Below are 15,002 nucleotides of genomic sequence, written 5' to 3' on the forward strand. Positions count from 1 at the left end.
TTTTTCAAAAAAAAAAAAAAAAAAAAAAAAAAAATAGAAGGTAACTTAAGGTTTAATAGATTTTTTATAAAAAATGCATGAAAATGGCTTTTCTCATGCTTATAAGTGGACATAACCCCTTAAAATAGCTTTACGTAACGCTACACAACATTTCAATTTTTCATGATTTTTGGTCAAGTTGTGCCCCCCCCGAAATGAAATCCTGCGTACGTCCCTGCCCTCCACCATAGTATGGAGGGTATATTAAGTTTGTTTTTGTAACGCATTGAAATACTCATTTGCGACCCTATAAATTTTGGGAAAATCAGACCGATTTAGCTATAATTTCACATTTAGCGTTCTTAAGTGTAAATAAACTTATATAACAAAACTTGTGGACATAGGTCTACGTTTTGGTATAGCCCCCATATAACGGTACCCCCGATTTACGGTATTTTGCCGTTTTTAGCTACATTTTCAGACCGATTTAGCTATAATTTGACATTTAGGGTTCCTAAGTGTCACTAATCCGTGCGGAGTTTTTTCTTCTTTTTTTCTCCCATCGGACGCCTCCCCAGGTGGTGGATAGGGGAACGCTCATCAGATATGGCGAGTACCGCAAAAATAAAATATGCGGGGCGAACCAAAAAAAAAAGGGAAAAAAGCAGCGTCTGATCGAGATTCGGCGGCAGCAAGCAGCGTCTGTACTCCAGTGGGGCGGCTGAAATATAGAAGGAAACTATAAACCCATCAGAAGGCAAGGGGAAACCACTGATGTATAATCCCTTGAAAATCGTACAAAACATGAACAATACAACGCAAAACAAACGGCCCTCAGTCTCCGGCCAAAAGAGGGTGCTAAGAATCCCCGGAGGTAAAACTAAACAAAAACTTGTAATTGGAACTTGGAATGTGAGAAGTCTTTACGAAAGTGGAAAACTTAATAACACAATAAGCGAGATGAACCGACTCCAAATTGATATCTTAGGTGTCAGCGAAACATGGTGGACGGAATGCGGAGATTTTAGATCAGAAAATATGACGGTGTATCATTCAGGAAACCAGATGGGTGTTCACAGAAGAGGAGTATGTATTATTGTTAAAAATCATATAGCGGCATGTGTCACGGGATTTGTTCCAATGTCAGAAAGGACAATGTTGATAAAAATAAGTGGAAAACCGCTAAATATTAATATCATACAAGTCTATGCTCCCACTGGAGATGCAAATATGAATGAAGTTGAAGAATTTTATAGTGATATAGCGCAGTTATTAAAGATGACAAAAAAACATGAAATAACAATAATACAAGGAGACTTTAATGCCAAGGTCGGAAACCAAGAAGTTGAAAATATTACGGGAAAATATGGCCTAGGCGAACGAAATGATAGAGGAGACAGACTAGTGCAATTTTGTCAGGAATATTGTATGAAAGTGACCAATACGTGTTTTCCCCTACATCCCAGACGGTTATACACCTGGAAATCCCCACAGGACAATGAAAACCAAATTGTGAGAAACCAAATAGACTACATAATAATAAATAAAAGATATTTCTCCAGTGTTACAAAATGTTCGACGTACCCAGGAGCAGATGTGCCGTCGGACCACAACTTACTCGTCGCAAATATACGAATTAAACTTGCATCGAATCGGACAAAACTGCCTCAAAATAAACTGAATATAGAAAAACTTAAAGACTCGGCAATTAAAAACGAGCTACAAAACAACATTAATAGACAATTGCAACAGTTGAATGAAGAAAATGTGCACACATTGTGGAACAAGGTGAAAGATGTTATAAACACGACTGCAAAGAACATTCTGGGAAAGAGAACACCATCAAGAACAGAAGAATGGATTACCGACGAGATTCGAGAACTATGGAATGAACGAAGCAAGTACAAAAATAAAAATTATGAAAAATACTGGGAGATAAACAGGGAAATACGATCCGCGACCCGATCAGCCAAAAATGCTCTATTGAATGCCAAATGCCAGGAAATTGAATTCTTACAAAGTATACATGATGATTTCAACCTCCACAAGAAACTAAAGGAATCCGTCGGTGTATATAGAAAGAAAATATCTAACCCAGTTTTAATTAACGAAAACAATGAAGCTGTCTTTGACTTGGATGGAAAGAAGCAGATATGGGAGGAATACATTACCAATCTTTTTACTGATAACGAACGATCACCTTATGGAGAGGTTTTGCAAATTTCAAGAAGGGGAACACCTATAACACGGAACGAAGTTGAATGCGCTATAAAATCCTTGAAAGATAAAAAGGCTACAGGACCGGACGAAATCCCATCAGAATTGCTAAAGCTTATTGATTCTAATAACGTAAAACTATTAATCAACCTTTTTAACCACATATATAACACTGGAAACTATCCAGAAGAATGGCTCAAATCCACCTTCATCGCAATTCCCAAGATAAATAATGCAAAGAAATGCAGTGACTTCAGACTCATTAGCTTAATGAGTCATGCTTTGAAGATATTTCTAAAAATAATTCATAGCAGAATATATACTACATGTGAAGCACACATGGGAAATACCCAATTTGGATTTAAAGAAGGAATGGGCACAAGAGAAGCATTATACTGCATTCAAGTTGTAACACAGAAATGTAGAGATGCCCAGAAGGATGTGTTCATGTGTTTTATTGACTATGAAAAGGCATTCGACACCGTCAAACATGACAAATTAATAGAAATCTTGAATACTATTGGAATACCAGAAAACGAACTCCTGTGCATTAAAAGTCTTTATTGGAATCAGTCGGCACGAATTGACGTAAGTGGAGAACCCACAAAAGAAATTGCCATATCAAGGGGTGTTAGACAGGGATGCCTTTTATCTCCCCTGTTATTCAACGTGTATTCAGAGAAAATATTCCAAGAAACACTCGAAGGAGAAAACATCGGAATCAGAATTCATGGGAAACTAATCAACAATATAAGGTATGCGGACGATGCTACGTTACTGGCAGGGAGCATATCCGGTCTACAAAAACTAGTAGAGAAACTGGCACGTGTAAGTGAGAAATATGGTCTTAAAATCAACATGAAGAAGACGAAGTACATGATCATTAGCAGAAAAAATCCCCATGCTGAGGTGAACTTAAAAGTACAAGGTACACAAATAGAAAGAGTGAGAACCTTTAAATATCTTGGGATGTTAATAAACGACAAATGGGATCCCTCGAAAGAAATAAAAAGTCGAATAGAGATGGCGCGAGATGCTTTCTGTAAATATAGTAAAACCCTGAAAAGTCATGACATAAATATAACAACAAAAATACGTTTTATAAAATGTTATGTTTGGTCGGTGCTGTTATATGGAACAGAAGTTTGGACGCTCAAATCCTCTGATAAAAGAAAATTGGAATCCTTTGAAATATGGATTTACAGGCGAGTACTGAAAATACCATGGATAAATATAAGCCGGCAATTAATAACAACTATAAAAAGGCGCAAAATAGCGTATCTGGGACATGTATTAAGGAACAACAAATACATAATTTTACAAGCAATTCTGAAGGGAAAAATTGAAGGAAGGCCAGCTAGAGGAAGGAAAGAAACATCCTGGCTCAAAAATATCATGGACTGGACAGGTTATACCAACGAAACCGATCTGCTGAATGCTGCAAAACACAGAGAGCTGACTACCACTATACAATAAGATAATAATTAAAATGCGATAAATATTAAAAAAAGATGAATTGTACGATCACTTATATCCGGATAACGGATGAGTAAATAAAGAAGAAGAAGAAGTGTCACTAAACTTATATAACAAAAGTTGTGGACATAGGTCCACGTTTTGGTATAAACTTATATAACAAAACTTGTGGACATAGGTCCACGTTTTGGTATAGCCCCCATATAAATGTACCCCCCGATTTACGGTATTTTGACGCTTCTTGCTACATTTTCAGACCGATTTAGCTATAAATTGACATTTAGGGTTCTTAAGTGTCAATAAACTTATATAACAAAACTAGTGGACATAGATCAATGTTTTGGAATAGCCCCCATATAACGTTACCGACCGATTTCACGGATTTTGAACGATTTAAGTCGCATTTCTAGACCGAATTAGCTATAATTTGATATTTAGGGTTCTTAGTGACCAAAAAACTTATATTCGAAAAAATTATGAACATAGGTACATGTTTTGGTATAGCCCCATATAACGGTACCTCCTGAATTTCGGTATTTTGAAATTTTTACCTACAAGTTTCAACCGAATTAGCTGTAATTTGAATATTTGACATTTGAAGTTCTTAGTGGTCACCACACCTCTCCACCAAAATTGTCTGACATTTTGGGAAAATGCGTCTTTTGTTTGCAGGCAGGTCAAGTTCGATGATTGGCTATATCGGGGTACCCCCCGACTTACGGTATTTTGCCGTTTTTAGCTACATTTTCAGGCCGATTTAGCTATAATTTGACATTGAGGGTTCTTAAGTGTCAATAAACTTATATAATAAAAGTTGTGGACATAGGTCGACGTGTTGATATAGCCCCCATATAACGGTACACCCCCCCCCCCTCGTTTTACGGTATTTTGATATTTTTAGCTACATTTTCAGACCGATTTAGCTATAATTTGACATTTAGGGTTCTTAAATGTCAATAAACTTATATAACAAAACTTGTGGACATAGGTCCACGTTTTGGTATAGCCCCCATATAACGGTGCCCCCGATTTACGGTATTTTGACGTTTTTAGCTACATTTTCAGGTCGTTTAAGCTATAATTTGACATTTGGGGTTCTTAAGTGTAAATAAACTTATATAACAAAACTTGTGGACATAGGTCCACGTTTTGGTATAGCCCCCATATAACGGTGCCCCCGATTTACGGTATTTTGACGTTTTTAGCTACATTTTCAGGTCGTTTAAGTTATAATTTGACATTTAGGGTTCTTAAGTGTAAATAAACTTATATAACAAAAGTTGTGGACATAGGTCCACGTTTTGGTATAGCCCCCATATAACGGTACCCCCGATTTATGGCATTTTGACGTTTTTAGTTACATTTACAGACCGACTTAGCTATAAAATGACATTTAGGGTTATTAAATGTCAATAAACTTATATAACTAGTGGACATAGGTCCATGTTTTGGAATAGCCCCCATATAACGTTACCGCCCGATTTCATGTATTTTGACGTTTAAATTCACATTTCTAGACCGAATTAGCTATAATTTGATATTTAGGGTTCTTTGTGACCAAAAAACTTATATTCGAAATAATTATGAACGTAGGTACATGTTTTGGTATAGCCCCATATAACGGTACCTCGGTATAACGGATTTCGGTATCCCCATATAACGGATTTTCGGTATTTTGAGAATTTTACCTACAAGTTTTAACCGAATTATCTGTAATTTGAACATTTGACATTTGAAATTCTTAGTGGTCACCACACCTCTCCACCAAAAATTGTCAAGAAAGGTGGTCGATGTATTGATAAAGCTCCCATATAAAAATACCTCCCGATTTTCGGTAATTTGATGATTTTAAATACAATATTAAACCGAACTAGCAGTAATGAGACATTTGAAGTTCTTAGTGGTCACAACACCTCTCCATAAAAAATTGTCAACATAGGTCCATGTTCGGATATAGCTCCCATATAACGGTACCTACCAATTTTCAGTAATTGGCAATTTTAGCTAAAATTGTAATTTGACATTTGAAGGTTGTAGTGGTCACCACACGTCTGCATCAACAATTTTCAACATAGCCCCAATATAACGATACTTCCCGATTTTCGGTACTTTGAGGATTTTTCTTAAAATGTTTAACCGAACGTAGGTCCATGTTTTGGTATAGCCCCAAAACAAACCTCCCAATTTTCCGTACCTTAGCCTTATTTTTTGGACAAACTTTCTGTAATTTGAAATTTAAAAGCCAACAAAAATTGTTCATTTAAGTTTATATTTTCGTATAGCCCAAATACATACCTCCGAACTAGCTGTTAATAACATTTGAAGTTCCCACGTTATGTACCGATTTTGGGTATTTTGAGGATTCTAGCTAAAATTTTTTAACCGAAGTAGGAGTTATTTGACATTAAAGGCTCCCATCAAAAACTGTCAACATAGGTCCATGTTTTATTATAACCCCTATATAACGGTACCTCCCAATTTCTAGCCACCATAAAAAGGGGCACCATAAAAAAGGGCCTACCAAATGAAACATTTTATGTACATTATCTGACATTTTAACGTACCCACTTAAAGTTGGGGACAGGAATGAAAACTAATTATTCCATTTTAGTTCAGAATATTTTATGGTGGAGGGTATGAAAAGTTCGGCCCGGCCGAACTTAACGCTTTTTTACTTGTTTGATCTAAAGTAAGGGATTCTGCACAAGGGTTAAAAGAAATTAGAATGAAATAATGAGCATAGTTCAATGAAATTGTTTTTGCAAAATGTCAAGAGTCGCTTTTTAAGGCACTTTGCAGAGACACATTTGCTGAGAGAAGATATATTTAACTTCCAAATGTTTGGAGGCAAAATGTAGTACGAGTAAGGCTAGTAAAACTTATTCTTACAATACGCCTAACTTCGTAAGTAAAAAGTATTTGCAAGTACTTGCACCTATTTCTCATTTCCCTTTTACTTAACAAGTTTTTTATCGAACACCATTTTGTACAAACTTTTGGGTTATCGAACAGACCTAACGTATTCCTACTTTTGTTGAGTAGGATCAAGGCGAATTTAACAAGGTGATCCAAAGTCTTCATATCCACAAAAGGTACATATAATAATAATAATAATAATTGTTCCACAAACACCCCATAAGGGACAAGGGAGACTTCTCTCATATCAATGAGTGCACCCCGATTCATATTAGCTCAATGATATGGGACCTACAGTTTATCGCCGAGTCCGAACGGCGTGTCCAAGACACCACTTTTGTAGAGAAGTTTTACATGGCTGAAATACTCAGGAAATGTCGCCAACATTACTGAGGGGGATTTTGCCACCGTTGAAAAGTGTTTTGATGTTGCCTGGTCGGGGAATCGAACCCACGACCTTATGTGTGCAAGGCGGGTGTGCATACCATTGGACCACGGTGGCACCCAATATAATAAAACGATAATATATTCTTCGCGGAGCATGAATAAAGACGTTGTACAAAAATATTCTTGATAATAGTGAAATATTTGTTATTTATTTTTGATTCAAAATATGTTTTGACAGCAAATGAAGACATCAGTTGGTATTATTGTATCACCTTCTTTGAGTAGGATTTTATTTACTTATTTGACGTTTATTTTCATAAATTTCAAGTAATATAAATCAAAATAAAGATGTTTATTATAATAACATCCTTTTTTAAATGTACAAAAAATTTAGTTTTTGTGCTTTTTGAGATTGTTGTAGGAAATAACTATTTTCATACTGATTTAGGAAAGAAGTTCTACGACGTGTTAAAACCTTTCAAAGAGAAAAAGATGACTTTTCGATTTTTTCCCAAAATTATTTTCCTCTCGCAGGAGTGAATGAATTTTTCTCTGCAACTGACCATGGTAGAACAAACTAGGTAAAGTAAGTACTAAAACAATTCATCGAAAGAAGAGAAGCTGCTTCAAACTTTTGTTTTTGAAATCAAAATAGCACACGTTTATTAGGGCTTTATTATTTTCAAGTTTAACAAAATACCACGCATATTAACAAATATTGTACCGCCTTTATAAGCGGTGTTTTAGTGTGCGGCATGTCGTTCGGACTTGGAGGAGGTTACTTGTCAATGCGAAGCGCACCGGGTTCAGCTAGTATATATAGGATCAGGGCAACATTCCGTGTCGATGTATGCATGTCCAGTTTGCATCAAGTTCGATGATGAGCTATATCGGTTTACGTTTTGGTATAGCCCCCATATAAAGGTACCCCCGATTTCCGGTATTTTGACATTTTAGCTACATCTTCAGACCAAATTAGCTATAGTTTCGCATTGATGGCTCTAATGGATCAAGAAACTTTTAACCCAAAACTTAGCCCGCATAACAGTGTCCTTCGAATCCGATATTTTGTCGTATTTAGCTTCATTTCCATACCGAATTAGCTATAATTTGACATTTAGGGTTCTTAGGGATGTAGAAAATTATCCACCAAAAATTGGGGACATAGGTCCATGTTTTGGACCACCCCCATATACTAGTACCCCCCATTTTTTACGTTTTAGGCTATATATTCAGACCGAAATATCTATAATTAGATATTATGGGTTCCTAGGAATCAAGAAACTCATCTACTAAAAGTCGTGGACATAGGTCCATGTTTGCAATAGCCCCCACATAACTACCCTCCGAAACCGGTATTTTGACGTTTTAGCCTCGCTTTCGAATCGAATTATAAATAGGGGGCCACCGTGGTGCAATGGTTAGCACGTCCGCCTTGCACTCAGAAGGTTCGAATCCCAGGCCAAACAACACCAAATTTTCAACGGTGGCAAAATTCCCCCTCAGTAATGCTGGCGACATTTCCTGAGTATTTAAGCCATGAAAAACTTCCCTACAAGTGGTGTCGTAAGACACGCCGTTCGGACTCGGCAATAAAAAGTAGGTCCCATATCATTGAGCCAATATGAATCGGCGTGCACTCTTTGATATGAGAGAAGTCTCCCTTGTCCCATCGGGATGTTTGTGGAACAATTATATTATTATTCGAATCGAATTAGCTATAATTTGACATTTAGGATTTCTAGGGGTGTAGACAATTATCTACCCAAAATTCTAGACATAGGTTCATGTCTTGGAATAGCCCCCATATACAGGTACCCCCATTTTTGACGTTTTAGGCTACATTTTCAGACCGAATTGTCTACAATTATCTTTAATTTGACATCAAGAAAATAATCTACCAAATGTTGTGGACATAGGTCCATGTTTTGGAATAGCTCCCTCATAACGGTACCCTCCGAATCCGGTATTCTGACATTTGTAGCTACACTTTCGAATCGAATCAGCTATAGCACACGTTTATTAGGGCTTTATTATTTTCAAGTTTAACAAAATACCACGCATATTAACAAATATTGTACCGCCTTTATAAGCGGTGTTTTAGTGTGCGGCATGTCGTTCGGACTTGGAGGAGGTTACTTGTCAATGCGAAGCGCACCGGGTTCAGCTAGTATATATAGGATCAGGGCAACATTCCGTGTCGATGTATGCATGTCCAGTTTGCATCAAGTTCGATGATGAGCTATATCGGTTTACGTTTTGGTATAGCCCCCATATAAAGGTACCCCCGATTTCCGGTATTTTGACATTTTAGCTACATCTTCAGACCAAATTAGCTATAGTTTCGCATTGATGGCTCTAATGGATCAAGAAACTTTTAACCCAAAACTTAGCCCGCATAACAGTGTCCTTCGAATCCGATATTTTGTCGTATTTAGCTTCATTTCCATACCGAATTAGCTATAATTTGACATTTAGGGTTCTTAGGGATGTAGAAAATTATCCACCAAAAATTGGGGACATAGGTCCATGTTTTGGACCACCCCCATATACTAGTACCCCCCATTTTTTACGTTTTAGGCTATATATTCAGACCGAAATATCTATAATTAGATATTATGGGTTCCTAGGAATCAAGAAACTCATCTACTAAAAGTCGTGGACATAGGTCCATGTTTGCAATAGCCCCCACATAACTACCCTCCGAAACCGGTATTTTGACGTTTTAGCCTCGCTTTCGAATCGAATTATAAATAGGGGGCCACCGTGGTGCAATGGTTAGCACGTCCGCCTTGCACTCAGAAGGTTCGAATCCCAGGCCAAACAACACCAAATTTTCAACGGTGGCAAAATTCCCCCTCAGTAATGCTGGCGACATTTCCTGAGTATTTAAGCCATGAAAAACTTCCCTACAAGTGGTGTCGTAAGACACGCCGTTCGGACTCGGCAATAAAAAGTAGGTCCCATATCATTGAGCCAATATGAATCGGCGTGCACTCTTTGATATGAGAGAAGTCTCCCTTGTCCCATCGGGATGTTTGTGGAACAATTATATTATTATTCGAATCGAATTAGCTATAATTTGACATTTAGGATTTCTAGGGGTGTAGACAATTATCTACCCAAAATTCTAGACATAGGTTCATGTCTTGGAATAGCCCCCATATACAGGTACCCCCATTTTTGACGTTTTAGGCTACATTTTCAGACCGAATTGTCTACAATTATCTTTAATTTGACATCAAGAAAATAATCTACCAAATGTTGTGGACATAGGTCCATGTTTTGGAATAGCTCCCTCATAACGGTACCCTCCGAATCCGGTATTCTGACATTTGTAGCTACACTTTCGAATCGAATCAGCTATAATTTGACATTTAGCGTCCCTAGGGGTGTAGACAATTATCTACATATAACGGTACCCCATATTTTTGACGTTTTAGGCTACATTTTCAGACCGAATTGTCTATAATTTGAAATTTAGGGGTCAAGAAAATCATTTTCCAAATGTTGTGGACATAAGTTCAGGTTTTTGGAATAGGCCCCACATAACGGTACCCTCCGAATCAGGTATTTTGAGATTTTTAGCTACACTTTCGTCTCGAATTAGCTATAATTTGACATTTTGGGTTCCTATAGGATCGGAGGAAACAACGATGACGACCAATATGAGCACTTTTAAAGGGAGTGTTATCAGTAAAGATATTCTGCTCCTGCAGGCTTAGTACTTTGATAAACGAATGGAAGCTAATGCTTGGTTTACATTTACGAAATCCACTCGATTTCAACTGTCAATTCCTTTGCGTATACGTCAAATGAAGACTCATCTGAAATCCATTGGATTTCATTTGACGTTTAAGCAATGGAATTGACAGTTGAAATCGAGTGGATTTCGTAAATGTAAACTTAGTATAATTTTACCTATTCAGTTCGTGATGGAGTGTATAAAAAGTTCGTCCCGGCCGAACTTTACGCCGTTCTTACTTGTTATTTATATAAATACGTATATGAGGGACTATTTATCCACTAATACATAGTGCAATTAAGAAGTTTTGAAACATAACATTTCTATTATTCTCTTTTCCAGCCTGATATGAATACTTTGGCTAAATTTAACTGTAACAATGGCACTGAATGCAATCACCTTAAAGGAGTATTCAACTGTTCGAACGGTAAGAACATTTTAAAAGTTTATAAATGAAGAGAAATAACTGATAAATTATTTTTAGGACATTGTCGTAATATGACTCAATCATTCTTGTGCCACCACAAAGCCGATGGGCCAGTTATCAATTCTGCTAAGGATAATACCAAACTAAATGGTTTCTTTGAATGTAAAGGTATCCATTGTACCAAAATCAAGAAGACCTTTACATGTGATCGCATTTGTAATGCAATAGGAACATCTGAAAGAAATGTGTTACTGATGGAGGTGAGTGAAGCTTTAATATTGCCCAAATAAAAAACATATTTTTAAACCAGTTTTTTTACTGCTAGGACAACAGTGTCATAACAGCAGATTGTGAGACTGCTGTGGCTTTTAATGAGGCTCGAGGCAATGAACCTGGTGTCCGTATAAATCCCACCGAATTTTGGAAACAAGAAGATGGCATTTTATTGGCCAACTGTGCATCGGTTTCGACGGTAGAAACTCCCGAAGGCAGAATAATAACGTAAGTTTGTAAATAATTTATACACAAAAATCTTATTTTTAATATATACATTTTTCTTTTTATTATCTATCTTTGCAGCGCTAAAGACTGTTTAAACGGCACCCTACTACCTCCGGGAACTTTGCCGAATTCATCTATGAACTTTACAGATTTTTGGAAAATGTATGCTGAGAGTAAAGTTGAGGTTGATCCGGAACAACGATTTTTACCAAACCAACATAATTTAACAATATACAAATCAAAGAAGCTATTTATTAACTTAGAAGGTTGTGTCAACACCTTACGAGGAGAATGCAAAGAGTTCTGGGCCCGTCACGGCAAAGACGGTGATAACAATACTGCAATGTCCCGATATCAATGTTACTATAACAAGGTAAATATTCAAATAAACAATTGCACCCATTTATGCCTGTATTAGGGATACGTATTTCCAAGCAAAAGTCTTTTCGATCTTTTGATTTTTGGTTAAAACTTAAAAATTGATCTTTCGAATAAAACTTAAAAAATAAGTAGGCTCCTTATTATACGAGGTTTTACGCATTCGGATATTTTAATATTGGTCCAAATAGAAAATATCCTTTTTTGTACGATGGGAACTAGAAAAGTTTGGGGCCTAGACAACAAGTAGATGCCATTTGACAGTTTTTTGGAAAGTTTGGCAGTTTTTAGCCAAAACGTACTCAGGAAATTTTGACATACGATCATATGTCATGTTGTTTACTGTGGCTTGAAAAAACACTTTGAAAAAAAAATGGAATTTACTTGTGAACATTTTCGTCCAATCGTTTTTCACAATTTTCGACGTGGATAATCACGGCTGGAGTGCCTCGATCAAATTAAGTCTATGCATGTCGATAAAGGACCATCCTACATCACTATCAAAAATTATTTAATGAATGGAATCTTGGCCGAGAGTCGTCCAAAAACGGTCGTTGTGGCAAAAAAAAATCAAGCTGTGCGTGAACGGATAATGCAAGATCGCCATGTTATATACCGTGAGATAGAAGGATCCTTGGGCATTTCTTCCACAAACTAGCATATGTTATTGCATGAATACCTGGCCGCAAAAATTGGAATTTTCTCGTTAGATCCTGCACAATTTGAAAAATGCTCAACAAAAAGGCTCGATCGGTGCAAAGAAATTGTGAATAAATACGCGGTGCTTCAAACAACGTTTATTAGATCGTCACAGACGACGAATCTACGCGTATGAGCCCGAAACAAAACAGCAACCGATCATGTGGGTGTTCGAAGACGGACCAAATTCTACGAAAGTTGTTCATGGAAGAAGCACTTCGAAGCAAACGGTCGCATGCTTCTTCGGCAAAACTGGCTGACTATACGGCTTGAGCAACGTAGGAGGTTAATTCTACAATTTTTTTGCCTGAAGTCTCCGGAGAAATTCAAATAACGAACATGAGAAGACGATTCATTGTGCCCCATGACAATGCGCGCTCTCAATTATCGATTCAAAGCAGCGCCTTTTTCACCGAAGACAACGTGGAATTGATGGGTCATCCGCCGTACAGGCCTGCCTTGGCACCAAATGATTTCATTTGATTCCCGAACATTAAGAAAAAAAGAAATGGGCAACGATTTTCGTCGCCAGAAGAAGCTGTTGAAGCGTTCAAAAAACATGTTTTGGGGGTGTTTCAATCAAGTCACTATAAACAACACAACACATGATCGTATGTCAAACTGCCCTGAGTACGTTTAGGCTACAATGTGTCAAACTTTCCAACAAATGTGAAATGGCGTTGGCAATAGTACGTGAACTTTTCTAGTTCTCCTAGTACTTCTTGTTTTTTTATCAGTTGTGCGTTGCGTTACAACAACCACATGAAAAAAGTGTAAAGCCCTCGGCACATACGGTCCGTTTAGTGACACCTTGGGGCACACGTTGTCCCAAAAAAGTTAAATTATGTTTAACTTTAATGCATCAGCCATGTTGTTGTTTATCAAAAAACTTGGCATCACTTACACTTTTTTCATGTGGTTGTTGTAACGCAACGCACAACGCACCGTATGTGTCGAACGCTTAAGTGATGCCAAGTTTTTTGAAAACCAAAAATGTGGCTGACGCATGAAAGTTAAACATAATTTACCTGTTTTGGGACAACGCGTGTCACCGAACGGACTGTATGTGCCGAGGGCTTAATGCGTCAGCCACATTGTTGTTTTTCAAAATTCTTGGCATCACTTACACTTTTTTCATGTGGTTGTTGTACCGCGACGCTCAACGCATCGTATGTGCCGAGCGCTTTAATTTGCATTAAGATGGGCAGTTAATTTTATACCCTAGACAGACGGAAGCGTTAATTTGCATTAACTGTCTTAATTCAAATTAATTCGTGCATTATCCACATTCTTAATGCACAAAATCAAAGGAAATTTAAACTGAATTTAGGTATTTCAATATGGCAATTGTTGTACCGCGACGCTCAACGCATCGTATGTGCCGAGCGCTTTAATTTGCATTAAGATGGGCATTTAATTTTATACCCTAGACAGACGGAAGCGTTAATTTGCATTAACTGTCTTAATTCAAATTAATTCGTGCATTATCCACATTCTTAATGCACAAAATCAAAGGAAATTTAAACTGAATTTAGGTATTTCAATATGGCAATGCTGTAAAAGAGAGCCCATATTCATGTAGGAGAGAGAGCATATTCATGCTCTGAGACACAATTTGCATTGAAAATCAATTGTCTTTTGTCAAATTTCCATGTTTAAGAAAATAAAAAAGGAAAACAAATCAGAAATTTTCGCGTTTCTTTCAAATAAGTAGTAGTCTTTCTCGAATAGATTAGCAGCTAATCGTGTTTCGCGCCTTCTATCAAATCTATTTTTAAAATTTCATTACCCACCATACCAATTCTATTGAAAATAACATCCCAGCAAAATGTTCGATGCCAAAGATGTCATTCAATCATGGGTGAAAGTGATCTGGCATGTCATCTTTTTAGCATCTTCATCGATGAATTTTATATGAGCGTGGACCCCAAAAGATGCTATTCATTTTTGGATCCAAATCATGTCATTTACACCGATGCTTTGACATGTCATTTTCACCAATGCTTTGGCATGTCATCTCCACCAATGCTTTGGCATGTCATTCTCACCTTTTCTTTGCAATGACATTATCATTACGACGAGAGTTTTAACAACGTAGGTTGTGATTTCGAGTCTCCGACATCATCAAGCCTATTGTAAATAATTAATCTTATATATTTAGAAAAATGTGTATGAAAAAAACCAAAATTCATCTCTTTTGAATCGATAGAATGGGTTCAAATGCTGGTGAAAATATCGGATCTTTCACGACTTCCTTTGCATGGGTTCAAATGCTGA

General features: G+C 37.0%; 1 protein-coding gene across 1 annotated transcript in view; it reads left to right on the forward strand.

The window, feature by feature from the left end:
• Window positions 1-15,002, forward strand: part of Teh4 (tipE homolog 4 phospholipid transfer protein) — a 56,180-nt gene that overhangs the window by 21,451 nt on the left and 19,727 nt on the right. Inside the window, exons 3-6 of the mRNA XM_073981708.1 lie at window positions 11,063-11,147; window positions 11,205-11,407; window positions 11,473-11,648; window positions 11,727-12,021. Of these exons, the coding sequence (XP_073837809.1) occupies window positions 11,063-11,147; window positions 11,205-11,407; window positions 11,473-11,648; window positions 11,727-12,021 (759 nt within the window). The remainder of the gene's footprint in view (window positions 1-11,062; window positions 11,148-11,204; window positions 11,408-11,472; window positions 11,649-11,726; window positions 12,022-15,002) is intronic.

The sequence above is a fragment of the Musca autumnalis genome, unplaced genomic scaffold (genome assembly GCF_047663935.1).
Source record: "Musca autumnalis isolate F117 unplaced genomic scaffold, ASM4766393v1 scaffold_4, whole genome shotgun sequence".
NCBI lineage: Eukaryota > Metazoa > Arthropoda > Insecta > Diptera > Muscidae > Musca > Musca autumnalis.